This window comes from Tamandua tetradactyla, chromosome 24, assembly GCF_023851605.1.
Source record: "Tamandua tetradactyla isolate mTamTet1 chromosome 24, mTamTet1.pri, whole genome shotgun sequence".
NCBI classification, from domain to species: Eukaryota; Metazoa; Chordata; class Mammalia; order Pilosa; family Myrmecophagidae; genus Tamandua; species Tamandua tetradactyla.
The window spans coordinates 51,836,341-51,850,295 of record NC_135350.1 but is presented as its reverse complement, the minus strand read 5'-3'; the positions used below and the strand labels follow the sequence as shown (position 1 = coordinate 51,850,295).

General features: G+C 37.8%; 1 protein-coding gene across 2 annotated transcripts in view; it reads right to left on the bottom strand.

Moving 5' to 3' along the window:
• Positions 1-12,032, bottom strand: part of CCNI (cyclin I) — a 50,329-nt gene extending 38,297 nt beyond the window's left edge. Inside the window, exons 1-2 of one of the 2 annotated variants that reach the window (XM_077143084.1) lie at positions 11,482-12,030; positions 11-167 (exon numbers count right to left, since the gene is read on the bottom strand). In XM_077143084.1, the coding sequence (XP_076999199.1) occupies positions 11-124 (114 nt within the window). In that variant the 5' untranslated portion in view covers positions 125-167; positions 11,482-12,030. Of the gene's footprint in view, positions 1-10; positions 168-11,481 lie in introns of both variants that reach the window. The other variant, XM_077143085.1, reaches the window with a different exon arrangement.
• Between the last annotated feature and the right edge of the window lie 1,923 nt (positions 12,033-13,955).

Here is a 13,955-nt window from a genome sequence, read left to right as displayed (position 1 = left end):
AAATCGTTACCTGATTTGTAGGTGTTTTGGGCACATTCACCTTCCACATCTGGGCTTCCCTAGAGATTGCCTTTTCCAACAGGAAAGACAATCTCTGGTTTTCCAAAGGTCCTGGAAACTTCATTATATCCTTTGGATCTGCCTGCCACCCAGCTTGATGTAGCTATCTATAAAACCAAATATAAACAACGCTGTTATTTAATTACAGAATAAGTATAGCATTTTATATACATTCATAAAAATGTTCATACTTATTAAGCAATTAATAAAGCAAAATAAGAATAAGATCATTACTAAACAGTGTATGTAGACTTCATAATACAGCTTAAGTCTATGTTCAGTTATCAACTTAGGTAAAGAGACTCATAAAGATAAATAATTAAACTTTAACTGATATTATCTCAATAAAATTCATTTTAAAGAATATTTTTTGCAAAAAAAAAAAAATTTTCCTCAATCATGATACCACAGCATGATGCTAATCTCTAATCTCAACTGGGTATTCAAAGGTGCTCAGATATATTTTCGTGCTCCCATAACCAGTTATATTCTATTCTCCACAATAGCTATATTAAACTTTGTCAGTTCTCACTTATCTCCTTCGCATTGTAACCAGCACTTCAGCACATGACCTAAACACAAATTTCATAGGAAAAAATTTTTCAATTTCCTATAACCAAAACTACACATTACCTTGAATCTATTCCCACTCTTTCCTTCCTGCCTATTACATTAGAAAGATGCCTCTCCATGTTTAAAGCTGCCTTTTTCCCTGCCCTCTGTATCATATCCATTTTTGCCTCTTTCAGGGAACTTTTTTTATTGACTATAACACATTCCTCAGCAGTCCCCCACTCCTGCTTTTTCTTTATCATCAACTTCTACCTCTAGCTCCTTCCACAACTTGCTAAGGTTTTAAACACTTGAAATTTCCAGTTAAGCAAATCAAATTAAACAGACTCATATCCCCTTCCTCTGTATTAAAAGAATAAAAAGATATAAGCCCCCCACAAAAAAACCCTCTCTCTCTAACCCATCCTTAAAATAAAGGAGAAAATAACAGATGACAATGTTGACACGATCTTAAAAGCCAGACAGAGAAAAGACAACAGTAGCTAACTAGATGACCAGAGGAATCTAAAGGGAAATGCCTATAAGTTGGAACACTAATAATAATCAAGCTATTTATAACACATAATACTGTAAAAGTGCAGGAATTGAAGGCAGCAGGCATTTCAGAAAACAGATAGGGCTAAAAATAGCAGTATTCATTAATCTTTACAATCCCTGACGGAAGAATGGAGGCTTACTCTCTGAAGACTGAATCACAGAGGCTCTGATCAGAAGATATGGCTTTAGTGAAAACAGACTAAGTGAAAATCTACATACTGAATTCCTGGCCTTCTTTCCTGGCTCAGCTCCCAGAACGCTAGGCTTCAAATATATTATCCTTGTGCACATACACTCCTGACCACCACCATCCTCCTCCCATCAGACTGGAAGAAAATCTATTAATTTCAGACCTAGAAATACTGAATTTTGAATCCCAAATGAAAAGACCAGGTTCCTGTACATTCACTGTAACATGGAATCTAGGCACCCAGAACTTTCTACCAGCATTTAAGTGCTTCAATCTTATACTGACTGGCCAGACGAGGGTCATCAGATATTTGAAAACAGCCTGCAGCATGAAAAATAGTGATAAAAATACACATAAAAACAAAACTTGATGGAAAAAGAATTACTTCACTGATCAGAAGATAGTGTGTTAAAAAAAAACAGAAATGATCATGAAAAATCATGTACATTATCTTGTATGTCATGTACAGAATGATAAAAATTTCAAAAAAAGAACATTCCAAGAAAAAAAGGCTCCTATAAAATACAAATTCAATTAAAAGAAAAGTTGAGGAAATGCTCTTGAAGGTAGAACAAAAAGACAAATAAATGGAAAAATGTGAGAAAGCGTAAAGAATTATAGGCCTAATATATAGGACTAACTGAGTTCTAAGAAGACAAGCTAGAAAATTTGCAGGAAGGAAATCATCTAGGAAATAATAGCCCCTCCAAAAAAAATCCAAAGAAGTACTAGAATGTCCAGATTAAAATATCTAACAATGAATGAGAAAAGAGACATGTCAAGGCAATATCATTGTGAAATATCAGATTAGGGGTAAAGTCCTAAAAGCTGAGATGGGTAGGGTGTGGATTAACAAACAAAACTCAAAAAAAAAAGACAATAAAAAGGAAGGGACATCAGAATGGCACCAGACTTCTCTCAACAGTAACACTGGAAGCTAGATCACAATGATCAACACCTTCAAAATTCTGAAGGAAAATTATTTCTAATTTAGAATTCTATACCCAAACTTAGACTCTTCCCTCACAACATATACAAAAACTAATTCAAAATGTAAAAGCTAAAACTATGAGACCCTTAAGAAGAAAACACAGTTGTAAATCCTTGTGACTTTGAAAATAAAAAAATCTTTGTGTTTCACAGGACACTATCAATAAAGTGAGAAGATAACTTAAAAAAAACAGGAAAAAAGATAATTGCATATATGTACCCGATAAGGGTCTTTATATATGAACATACAAAGAACTACTATAACTCAATAATAAAAAGATGAATAACCAAACAAAATGTGTAAAGGGTTTGAATGGAATTCTATACCCAGCCAAACTCTCAATGAAAAAAGAAGATGGAATAAAGATGTTTTAGACATACAAAGCCTCAAATTTTACTTTATATGCATCCTTTTTCAGAAAACTACAGAAGAATGTCCACCTTCAAAATACAGGAGTAAACCGAGAAAGAGACATGGAATCCAAGAACCAGGAATCTAACACAGGAGAGAAGTAAAGAGCTATCCCAAAATTATGGTGGAAGGGCCTCCAAGGACAACAACTGTGCAGCAAGTCTAAAGGACAACAGTCCAGATCAGTGCAGGGCAACTGAGAGTACAAGAGAGAGGTCTATAGATTTAAAATAAAAAAAGGGGGAGATTTGAGCGGTTTGACTATGTTTAGAAAACTGGATTGAGAGGCAGTTGAAAAATGTGAAACTACCTAGCTAAATTTGATGAAAGCTAGCAAATGAAAAGGTAATTAGCTTCAGGAAAGTAAAATGTAATCACTAATACACCACAGTATTTACATAGCAATAATGAAAATACTGAATATGTACTTCAATAAACACGATAAAACTATGTTGGGAAGATAAGGGGATGTATATGTGGACGTTCAGAGAGTAACACGGCCAAATCTTTACTTTTCATAGCCTACTGCAGGCTGCCTCTGGTTAAGATGCTATAAGGAATCTGGGTCAAAAATAGAATCATAAGGGATATTTTTCTTTTTGAACAGAATTTTTTTTTTAATTAATTAAAAAAAATTAACTAACACAACATTTAGAAATCATTCCATTCTACATATGCAATCAGTAATTCTTAATATCATCACATAGATGTATGATCATCATTTCTTAGTACATATGCATCGATTTAGAAAAAGAAATAGCAAGACAACAGAAAAAGAAATAAAATGATAATATAGAGAAAAAATAAAAATAAAAATAAAAAATACAAAAATATATAAGAAAAAAAAACTATAGCTCAGATGCAGCTTCATTCAGTGTTTTAACATAATTACATTACAATTAGGTAGCATTGTGCTGTCCATTTTTTTTTTTTTTTTTAGAAAAGGGATATTTTTCTTGCTTCTTTAAATTCCTGACTCTCCGTAAATTTTCTCCAATGAGCATGAAACATTTTTGATACTAAAAAAATAAACTGAGAGAACAAAAAGAACTAATACCTAGCATTAAAGGCCCATTTCAAAGGTAATCTCATCCAAGAACTTGATTTTCTAATCAGATGTTATTTCTCTCTCCTCAAAAGCACTATCTCACCAACTAACTCATCAATTCCTTTGAGGGTACATCTACCAGTATCACTTTTTCATTACTCACTTTGCCCACAGTTCAGTAGTTTGATAAAACAAAGACTCAACCAATGGTTCCAGTTTCAAACACTGCCACCTAAAACAGAATGAAACAAACAAACAAAAAGTCTAATCTCTCTCTTATAACCTTCAAACATTTGAAGGTATCATGCTCAACAATCTTTTCCATAGTTCATTCAATAACTCCTCACACGTCATGATTTTGGTTTTTCTGAATTAGCATCAGTTTAACTAGTAATGCAGTCTAAAATCATCAGCTATTTTTTGAAGACCTTACTACACTATCTATTCAGACTGGGTTTATGGTCAACTAAAACTCAAGATTTTCTCAGGTACAGTTAGGTCAAACTTCCCTTCACCTCCCTCATTCCACTGTGTGCGGGGTTTTGTTTCTTTTTGGCATAACTTTGTTTGGAGCCTTAACTTCACTCTTTCTTAAAAAAAAATGTTTTTTAAGTGTCTTGTTAGATCCACTGCTGTATTCTACTGAGATATGCTCAGATTCCAATTTGTCACCTTGGTACTTTTCTCAGGGCCTCTAAAATCAGATGAGTAGCTCACCCTAATTTCATCTAAAGCAGAGATAAATATAACTCTTAGAAATGGAGTATAGACTGGATGACTATCCGTCAAGAAATATTTAGATAAAACATCTATTTTGGATGGAGGTTGGACTCCACAGCTTCTTAGGTTTCTTTCAAATCTAACTTTAGTCTACAATTTACGAACTCTTGTTAAAACCCCAAAATTACTTAACTATTTATTCCATTAATTATACCCAACAGGTGGCTCACAAGGATCCACCAGCCTTCTCAACACATCCCAATGGTCAGCTGCCCTTTGTGACTACTTTTCCTTTCCAAGGTTTCCTTTGAATGCTATTTTTAGAAAAGATAGGCAATGGAGAGGGGCATACAGGATCATATAAAGAGGAATAAAATCAGGTTTAAAACAAAAACAGGGTGCCCAGAATAAGAATGAGGGCCTGTATAGCTTAATATAATGCTTGGATATATCCTAGAATGTATTAAGCAGATAATCAATACATATTGACAAAGTCCTCTGAGGGACGGGAGAAAAAATACGGAACGATCAAACTTTACCATCAACGAATCCGCTGATACTGTGTCAAACATTAGGGACACCCAAATCAACAGGCCAAGCCCTTGATCTTAAGGCTTGTCCTTGTGAAGCTTATGTAGGTAGCAGAGAAGCTTAGCCTACCTATAGGTATGCCTGAGAAACACCTCCAAAGGACCTCTTTCGTTGCTCAGATGTGGCCTCACTCTCTCCCTAAGTCCAACTCTGCAACTGAAATCATTGCCCTCCCCCCATATGGGACATGACATCCACGGGTGAAAATCTCCCTGGCAGCATGGGAGATGATTCCCAGGGACAAGTCTGGTCCTGGCACTGTAGGATCAACAATTCCATTCGACAAAAAGGGGGAAAAGAAGTGTAACAAATAAGGTATCAGTGGCTGAGAGTTCAAATAGAGTCGAGAGGCTACACTGAAAGTCACTCTTACACAAGCATCAGTTAGACATTGCTACCTATCATAACTTGCCAAACACCAACCAAAACCATTCCTGCCAATCCTAAAAAACACCTAGGCCAATATATAAGATTCTACAGAAGTTCCATGTACTAGGGTAACTATCCAGAAACCTACAACCTCCAAATGGGTCCTTGGTCCAGATAAGTCTTAAGACCTAAAGGGGCCAGCCTCTCTAGAACATCAGTTAGTTTCATATCCCTGCCCCGCATTAGTGATAGCCCCTTCTAACATGAAAAAGTTAGAATGGCCATCACCCAAATACCCCTAAAGAGAGGCATGGAAAGATCAAACGTGATGGTGTAGTTATACAGAGAGGGGAGGGTTTAACAAACGAATACGATTGCTGAATCATTAATATTTCTTTTAGTCCCCAGTACCTCAGAGCAGATAGGAGTAAAAACCTAAAACCTAAAATTGTGCAATTGTAACCCATATCAAACTCTGATATATGTTCTACAACTAACTGTGGTGCTGTGTTTTAAATTTACAGCTTTTTTGTATATATGTTAGTTTTCACAAAAAGGGAAAAAGCTGATTATGATGATAACAATATTTAGGCCTTCTAGCCTCCTATATTCTGGAGTAGTTAGAAGGAAAATCTGAGATGATGGTATAGCAGCCCATGACAAACTCTGGGATCTGTCCTTTAGCTACTTACTGAAGAATGCTTTGAAAACTACTTCTTTTTTCGTTTTTTGCTTTGTGTGTGTTATATTATACAATTAAAAAGTTAAAAAAAAAAATCAGGTTTAAGAGATTCCAGCTCTCCAGCCATCTATGATTAGTAAGACTTTCAAATATTTAGATGCTATAACTTCTTAATGAACAAAGGAAACTGGTCAAAAAAGAAATCACATGCCCCATTTGAACGGTGAATAAAAAAGTGTTTGCAAAGTCCCCTTAGGGAGTGGCAAGAAAGGCAAGGAACTTCAACTACCCCATCTGGAGAATTCATGACATTCTCACAAGCAATGGGGACAACCAAATCAACAGGCCAAGCTCTCGATCTTGGGATTTGTTTATATGAAACTTATCCCCGCAAAGGATAGACTAAGCTTACTTAAAATTAGGCCTAATGGGCGGGCCGCGGTGGCTCAGCGGGCAAGAGTGCTTGCCTGCCATGCCGGAGGACCCCGGTTCGATTCCCGGCCCCAGCCCATGTAAAAAACAAACAAACAAACAAAAAATAATAAAATAAACAAAATATTAAAAAAAAAAAAAAAAAAAAAATTAGGCCTAAGAGTCACCCCCAGAGAACCTCTTTTGGGGCTCAGATGTGGCCTCTCTCTCTCAGCCAACATAGCAAGCAAACTCACTGCCCTCCCTAAGTGGGACATGACTCCCAGGGGTGTAAACCTCCCTGGCAACGTGGGACAGAAATCCTAGAATGAGCTGGGATTCAGCTCTCCAGGTTGAGAGTCTGGAGGGAAGTGCCTGAAACTGTAGAGCTGTGTTCCAGTAGCCATATTTCTTGAAGATGATCGTATAATGATACAGCTTTCTCAATATGCCTGTGTGATTGTGAAAACCTTGTGTCTGATGCTCCTTTTATCCACCTTATGGATAGATGAGTAAAACATATGGATTAAAAATAAATAAATAATAGGGGGAACAAATGTTAAAAAAAATTTAGATTAAAATGCTAGCAATCAATGAAAGACGGGGTAAGGGTTATGGTATGTATGAATTTTTTTTTGTTTTCTTTTTATTTCTTTTCCTGAATTCATACAAATGTTCTAAGAAATGATCATGATGATGAATATACAACTATGTGATGAAAAAAAAGAATGTTCATATTGTGTGTTATCAGTTTTATTAAAAATTAAAAAAAGAATGCTCACGTTTGTATGTTGTTGATTTGATAATACAAAATAAATTTAATTACTTAATTAAAAAGGCAAAAAAAATCACAAGGGATGTTTCAAGATACTTTTGAGATGAATGAAAATGAAGACACAACATACCTAAACTCACAGGATGCAGGTTAAGCAGCACTCAGAGGGAAATTTATAGCTGTACATGACTATATAAAAAGAGAAGATCTTAAATCAATAATCTAATCTCCTACATTTAAAACTTTGGAAAAAGAGTAAACCAAACCTAAAGCAAAGAAAACAGAACAAGGGAATAATAAAGATTAAAGCAGAAATTAACGAAGTACAGAATAGAAAAACAACCGAGAAAATCAATGAAACCAATTTGTTCTTTGAAAAGACCAACAAAATCAACAAACCTTTAATTAGCTTGACCAAGGAATGAAGAGAAGATTCAAATTACTAAAATCAGAAATGAAAGAGGGAACATTATTATCTACCTTATAGAAAGGATTAGAAAGGAATACTATGAACACTCAGTTTACTAATAAATTAGACAATTTAAATGAAATGGGCACATTCCTGAAAAGCAACTACTGAAACTGACTCAATAAATAAATAGCTGAATAGATCTAAATAAGAGATTGAATTAGTAATCAAAAACTACCCTCAAAGACAACCCTAGTCCTAAATGGCTTCACTGATTAAATCTACGAACATTTAAAGAAGAATTAATACCAATTATTCACAAATTCTTCCAAAAAACAGAAGCGGTGAAGTATTTCCCAACCTATTCTGAAACCAGTATTACCTTTACACCAAAACCAGACAGACGTCTTAAGAAAAGAAAAATACAGACCCAGATCTCTTATGAATACAGATGCAAACATCCCCAACATAATCCTAACAAACTATATACCTATCTAAAGAAAAATTACATACCCATCAAGTGGGATTTATTATAAGAATTCAAGGTTGGTTTAACATCCAGAAATCAATCAATGTAACATGCCATACAAACAGAATAAAACAGAAGAATCACTCTAAATTCTTCTGGTACTCTATAGAATTGTAACCAAGGGGGCAAAAAGTTGGCATTTTCTTTTTAAAACCTTTTGAAATGAAATACAAATAATGCAAATAAAAGACAAAGAAGGGGGTGGGGATGGGTGATTTCTGTGGGCATGTTCCAGATTAGATGAGGCTATAGAAAAGCCAAAGTGCAACATCTGACCCTAAGGTGGAATCCACACTAGAGTATAAATGCTATAAAACAGGTCATTATCAAGTCAATTGACAAAACTAGACTATGGATGGTAAAATTAAATAAAAATAAATGTTTCAATGTTCAATTTATTAAAGTTGATGGATTCACTGCGGTTCTGTGAAAAAATATCTCTCTTCTTAGAGAACATACACTGAAATATTAGGAGTAAATGACTAATCTATAACACACACACACACATATGGACGGGGTTAAGAAAAACAAAACAAACAGGATAAAATGTCAGCAATAGGTGAATATGAGTAAAGGATTTAAGTTTCAAATTATTTACATTTAAAGTTAAAATTTTTTAAAGGCAAATAAAAAACAATCTACGGAAGCACTTATGGCATTTTTATAACTCTTTATATAACTCTTGTACGAGAGATGATATGGTGCAGTGGAGAAAGTGCTGGCTTTAGAGTTTTATTTCTTTTACTGATAGTGCACAAGCCTGTTTTCTAATGTGTAAAAATAGATTATTTGAATTAGATAACAAATCCTGCTAAAGAATAAAAATACAATCACTAAAAATACAATTTTACTGTTTAAATAAAAAAGCTTTATGGTGGTTGTATCTTGTTATTTTATGCCTACTGTTGATCATATTCAGAATTTTGAATGCTTGAATAGAAAAGTCTCTATGAACTAAACAACAAAATGATTGTATTCTGGTTGGCATATTCTGCACACTTCTAAGTTTATAATCTCCTCCCATTCTTTTCATTTTTTCTTCAACTTCTTTTTCCATGCTTATCAAATAACTTAAAGTCTCAGATAATTGTTCATAAAACATTTACTGTACAGCATAAACTCTTACAAAATTAGATACAGGGCCTTCTGCTCTTCTGAGGAAAAGTGCCACACAGTACTATGTATACAATAGGAACTCAATTTTATTATTATGGAATTATTATATTTGTTATACTATACTAACTCCAGTAACAATCTGTGGGAGTGCTGATTTCTAGGTCTTAACCCTTTTCTGAAAAGACGGATTTATTATTATGACCATACAAGAACCTTATGTTCTACCATTCTCTCCTTGACTTTATGCTCCAGCTATCATCAACTACCAAAACTTCCAATTCTATAACAGAATTATCTTTCCCAATCTCTATTCCTCTCCACACTGTTCTTTCAGTTAAAATGTCTTTCTCTGGCTCACATTCCCTTCTTACAAAGTTGCTATTCATATCTTAGTCTGTGGATAACATTCCCTGCAGTTGTGCAGTCTTGCCCTGCATCCCACACGTGCAAATACAATAATTCTATTTTTGCACTTGATTGCTTCATGATAATTGATTATTCGCAGAACTGTCTCCTCTATTAACCATGTGTTCCCTGATGGCAAACCATCTCTAGAGTTTAGCATTATGCCTAGTAAATAATAATAGCTTACGGTCACTAAGTTCATAACACGTAAAAGCAGTGAGTGCTTATTAGGCCAGGAACTGTTCAAGGTGCTACACCTCAACTCATTTAATTCTCACACAATCCTATTAAGTTGGCATATTCCATTTTACAGATGAAGAAACATGCACAGTAAGGTTAGTGCTCTTGATTTTTAAAGTGCTAAACAATCAGAATAAAGCAGGTACACATACTCTAACTTCCAGTCTTGACCAACACATTGTAGAATTCCATTCTAACCTACAAGCATGTCACAATGTCACATGAAACTCAACATCTCCAACCTGTAAATCATTTCTACTGGGTCCTTCCAACGTATACTGATTCTCTACTATTCCGCTCTTCATTCCTATTCAAGAAACCGATTCTCCTTACACTCTCCTATGGGCCTCCATAGTCAATGTAAATCCTGTCCCTTATTTCTTAATCTATTTGTCCAATCCTTTCTATTTCTTCTGCAATAACTAATCTGGAAAAAGTTAAAAGCTCAAAACACTGTCTCTAATCTTTGCACAAATTCATGTTCGGTATAGAAACCATATAGCACAGGCACTCAGACTACCCCGAGTTTGAAGTCTGGCCTAAATGTTGCAGCCCTGTTAAATAAGGGTCTAGTAATTTCTCTCATCTGTAAAATGAGATTCTACCTGCCCCAACAAGTCATTGTGAGGATCAAATCAGTTGCAAACCACTTAATACAGTACCTGGCAGACAGTTCGCCTCAACAAGTGTTATTACTAACATCATAATGTTATGCTCTGTTGCTCAAACGGTGGGTGGCTCCCTTCTAACAGTATAAAATCTATAGCTCAACCTGACATTCAAAGACCTTCAAAATCTGATTTCACCCTATCTCCCAAGAGACACCTATCACTATATTCTCAACTCCTGCCAAAATAATACGCAATATAAAACACATAGCTCAGTAGAAGACCCTTCGACCTCCTCTCGAAATTTCGGTAATTTGATCTGCCCTTCAGAAAGCAGGGAAATCGTGGGGGTTCGCTCCATTCATTTGGCATTCACTGCGCTTTGCAAAATATCTCCCTGTAACTCCCGCAGGTTCATCAGTCTCAGGGTGGGGGGGTGTCCCCTCCTCTGTGTGCTATTATAAGGCCCGCGGTGTCTAAAAACATGCACGACAGTAAATCATATGTAGTAATTTTGTTACAACAAAAGTTACTCGCTGACATAAAAACCGGCTTTAACAGTAACAAAGAGCGGTTTTCAAACTGAGCAGGTGCCGGGCTGTTTCAGCACATACGAGAGCAAAGGGAGTGTCCCGAAGGTTTCCTTTGGAAGGGAGACGCTCTGCCCGGGCGCGCTCGGGCCGGGGTCTTCCATTTGGACCTCGCGAGAGAAAAAGGCTGCACGGGTGGGGGGCACGGGTGGGGTGGGGGGGGGAGCCGCAGGAGAGCCGCGCGCGGGCGTAGGTGACGGAGACGCTTCGAGCCCCCGCCCCTCACCTTCTCCACCTCTTCCTCCTCCTCCTCCCCCGCAGAGCTGTAGGCCTCACAGTGGTGGCGCCGGCTCATCCGCGGGCCCGTTACCACTTCATTTTCCTTAGCGCGCGGCGGCGGGGCGCGCGGGACGAGGTCCGGGCCGACCGAGGAGGGAGAAGAGGGGGAACCGGGCCGGGGGACGCGGGCGCTGGGGCTCGAGTGGGACGCACGGCTGCGGCCGGTGGATCGGTCAGCGAGTTAGTTCCATGATGATCCTGGACCCGAGGCCGCCACCGTCAGTCCCACTCCTCCAACCGCCGCCGCCGGTGCCGGGGTGGGGAGGGGGCTCCCTCTCGCCATAGGGCGGCGGGGGCCGGGGAGAGGCGGGTGGGGAGACCGGCTCTGCCCCTGCCCGGAGAAAGCGCCTCCGAGAGGAAATGGTGAAAGGGGGAAGGGGGAAAAAGGAAGAAAAAAAAAAAAAGGGGAAAGGGAGGGGAAAAATAAGAAAAAGCGAGACAGAGGCGCTGCCGCGTCCGCTCGCGGGGAAGGCTGGGGAGGGAGGGGATTGGGGAAAGGAGTGCCGGCTGCCTCGGCTCCGCCTTCGCGGACCGATTTCTAACTCTCATTGTAAACAGCGCAGAACTGCCCTCTCCCCTCCCCCTTTTTCCTCTGCGCCGTCTTCCCAGCTGAACGAACGTGTAGAGAAGTCCCAGCAAAAAACTAGGCTGTTGGAAACAGGCTGGAGAAGTCATTGGTACCGTGTTGGAAACAGGATGATGTTTTCCATGGGCTAGGAAAAGCCAAGGGTGTGCGGACTTATTTTCCTTGGAGGTGCGAAAGGATCCCTTATGTCGAACGATGACGTAAGCGCCTCCCTCCGCTGGTTGAAAGAGGTTTGTGTTGGCTGGAGAGTGCGTTGCGCATGCGCTCGTGTAAGACCTACGCGGCAGGTCCTTCTTCCGCTTTTCTTCTGCCGGAATCTGGAACTGCCTGGTTTTATCCAACCGACCTCTGTAAAGGGTCGGTAGAAGGCCCTATTGGGTAGGAGTCAGTGATCTGTTGTGTAAAGATCTTGCTTTATTTTTTGATTTCGCAAAAAATTGTTTTTTCTTATCACCGACGTGAAAGTGAAATTGTGTTCTTTCGGTGCTACACTATGCATCATAAAATGCTTTAGAAATGGGAAAATTGCGGGGATCGTATCCTTAACGACCTTTTTGGGTTCGTAAGGCATCGTGTGAAACCGTGCCTTATGCTCCTGAGGCCAGGAACCAGCTTGGTAATGTGTCAAGGAAATTCTATACACGTAACAAACATGAATATTTCAAAGTAGGTTTTACTTCAAAGTCTTTAACCTGTGTGATGACATAAATGCGTTTTGTTTGGGCTTTTTAAATTCACTTATGTTGATTTTCTTTTAATTTTTAAATGATTACAAAGAGTTTGTAGTAGTACAGAAAGTTTTGAACGAGACAAGGATCCAGACTCATCTATTTAGAGGAATAATTTTATTTGTGTCTTATGCCTATTCTATCAGTGAAAACATTTTTGTTGAACTTGTTCGTCAGGTCAAACTCAATCGTAAGCTCTAGCGAATGGAAGTAATGGAGACAAACACTCTTGCCCTCGTGGAGTTTACAGTCCAAACAAAGAGAATGGCGGTGGAGCTAAAAATCACTATCAAAAAGTACCCAGTACATTGATTTACTTATATATTGTATTGCCGCTCTAGAATGTAAGCGCAAGGGTGGCAGGAATCTTGCACGTTTTGTTTCATCCTATATTACTGCATGTAAAAGGCTTTCAATATTTGTTAGTAACTAAAAATTTACCAGTATCAAAAGTGTTAAGATGGAAAATTGCAAGCTGCTATGGAAACACCTAAACCTAGCCTTAGGGATATCAGAGTAGGTTTCTTTGAGGAAGTGACATATAAGAAGAGACTTGAAACCAATGGGCAAAGAAGTGGGGTAAGAGTGATACAGGTAACGAGAACAACATGTGCAAGGGATCTGAAGATGAGACGTGTGAAAAATCTTTGAAGGTAGTGTGACTAGAGTCAGCTGTGACTCCAGTCAGGGAATTGAGAGGGAGACAGCTGAGGCAGGCGCAGAAAGCAGGGGGCAGATTCCATAGGACATAGCAGGGGATGGGAAGCCTCGGAAAGATTTTAAGTGGGTTGTATCCTGCATTTTTCACTAGGCATAACATTTTCCTTTATTACTGCGTGGTCTTCGTTCTATATAGCCAATATATTTTTCTTCATAGTAATCTTGGAAGTATAGGATAATTCCATTGTTGAACCATGAAATTGCTTCTGATTTTCAATCCTATAAGAATAATACATGAATGTTCATAACAGCATTACTCATAAAAATCAAAAAGTGGTAACAATACACATATCCCTCAACTGATGAATGTATATCCAAAATGTATATCCATACAGTGGAATATTTGGTCATAAAAAGAAAGTATTGATACATGCTACAACATGAATG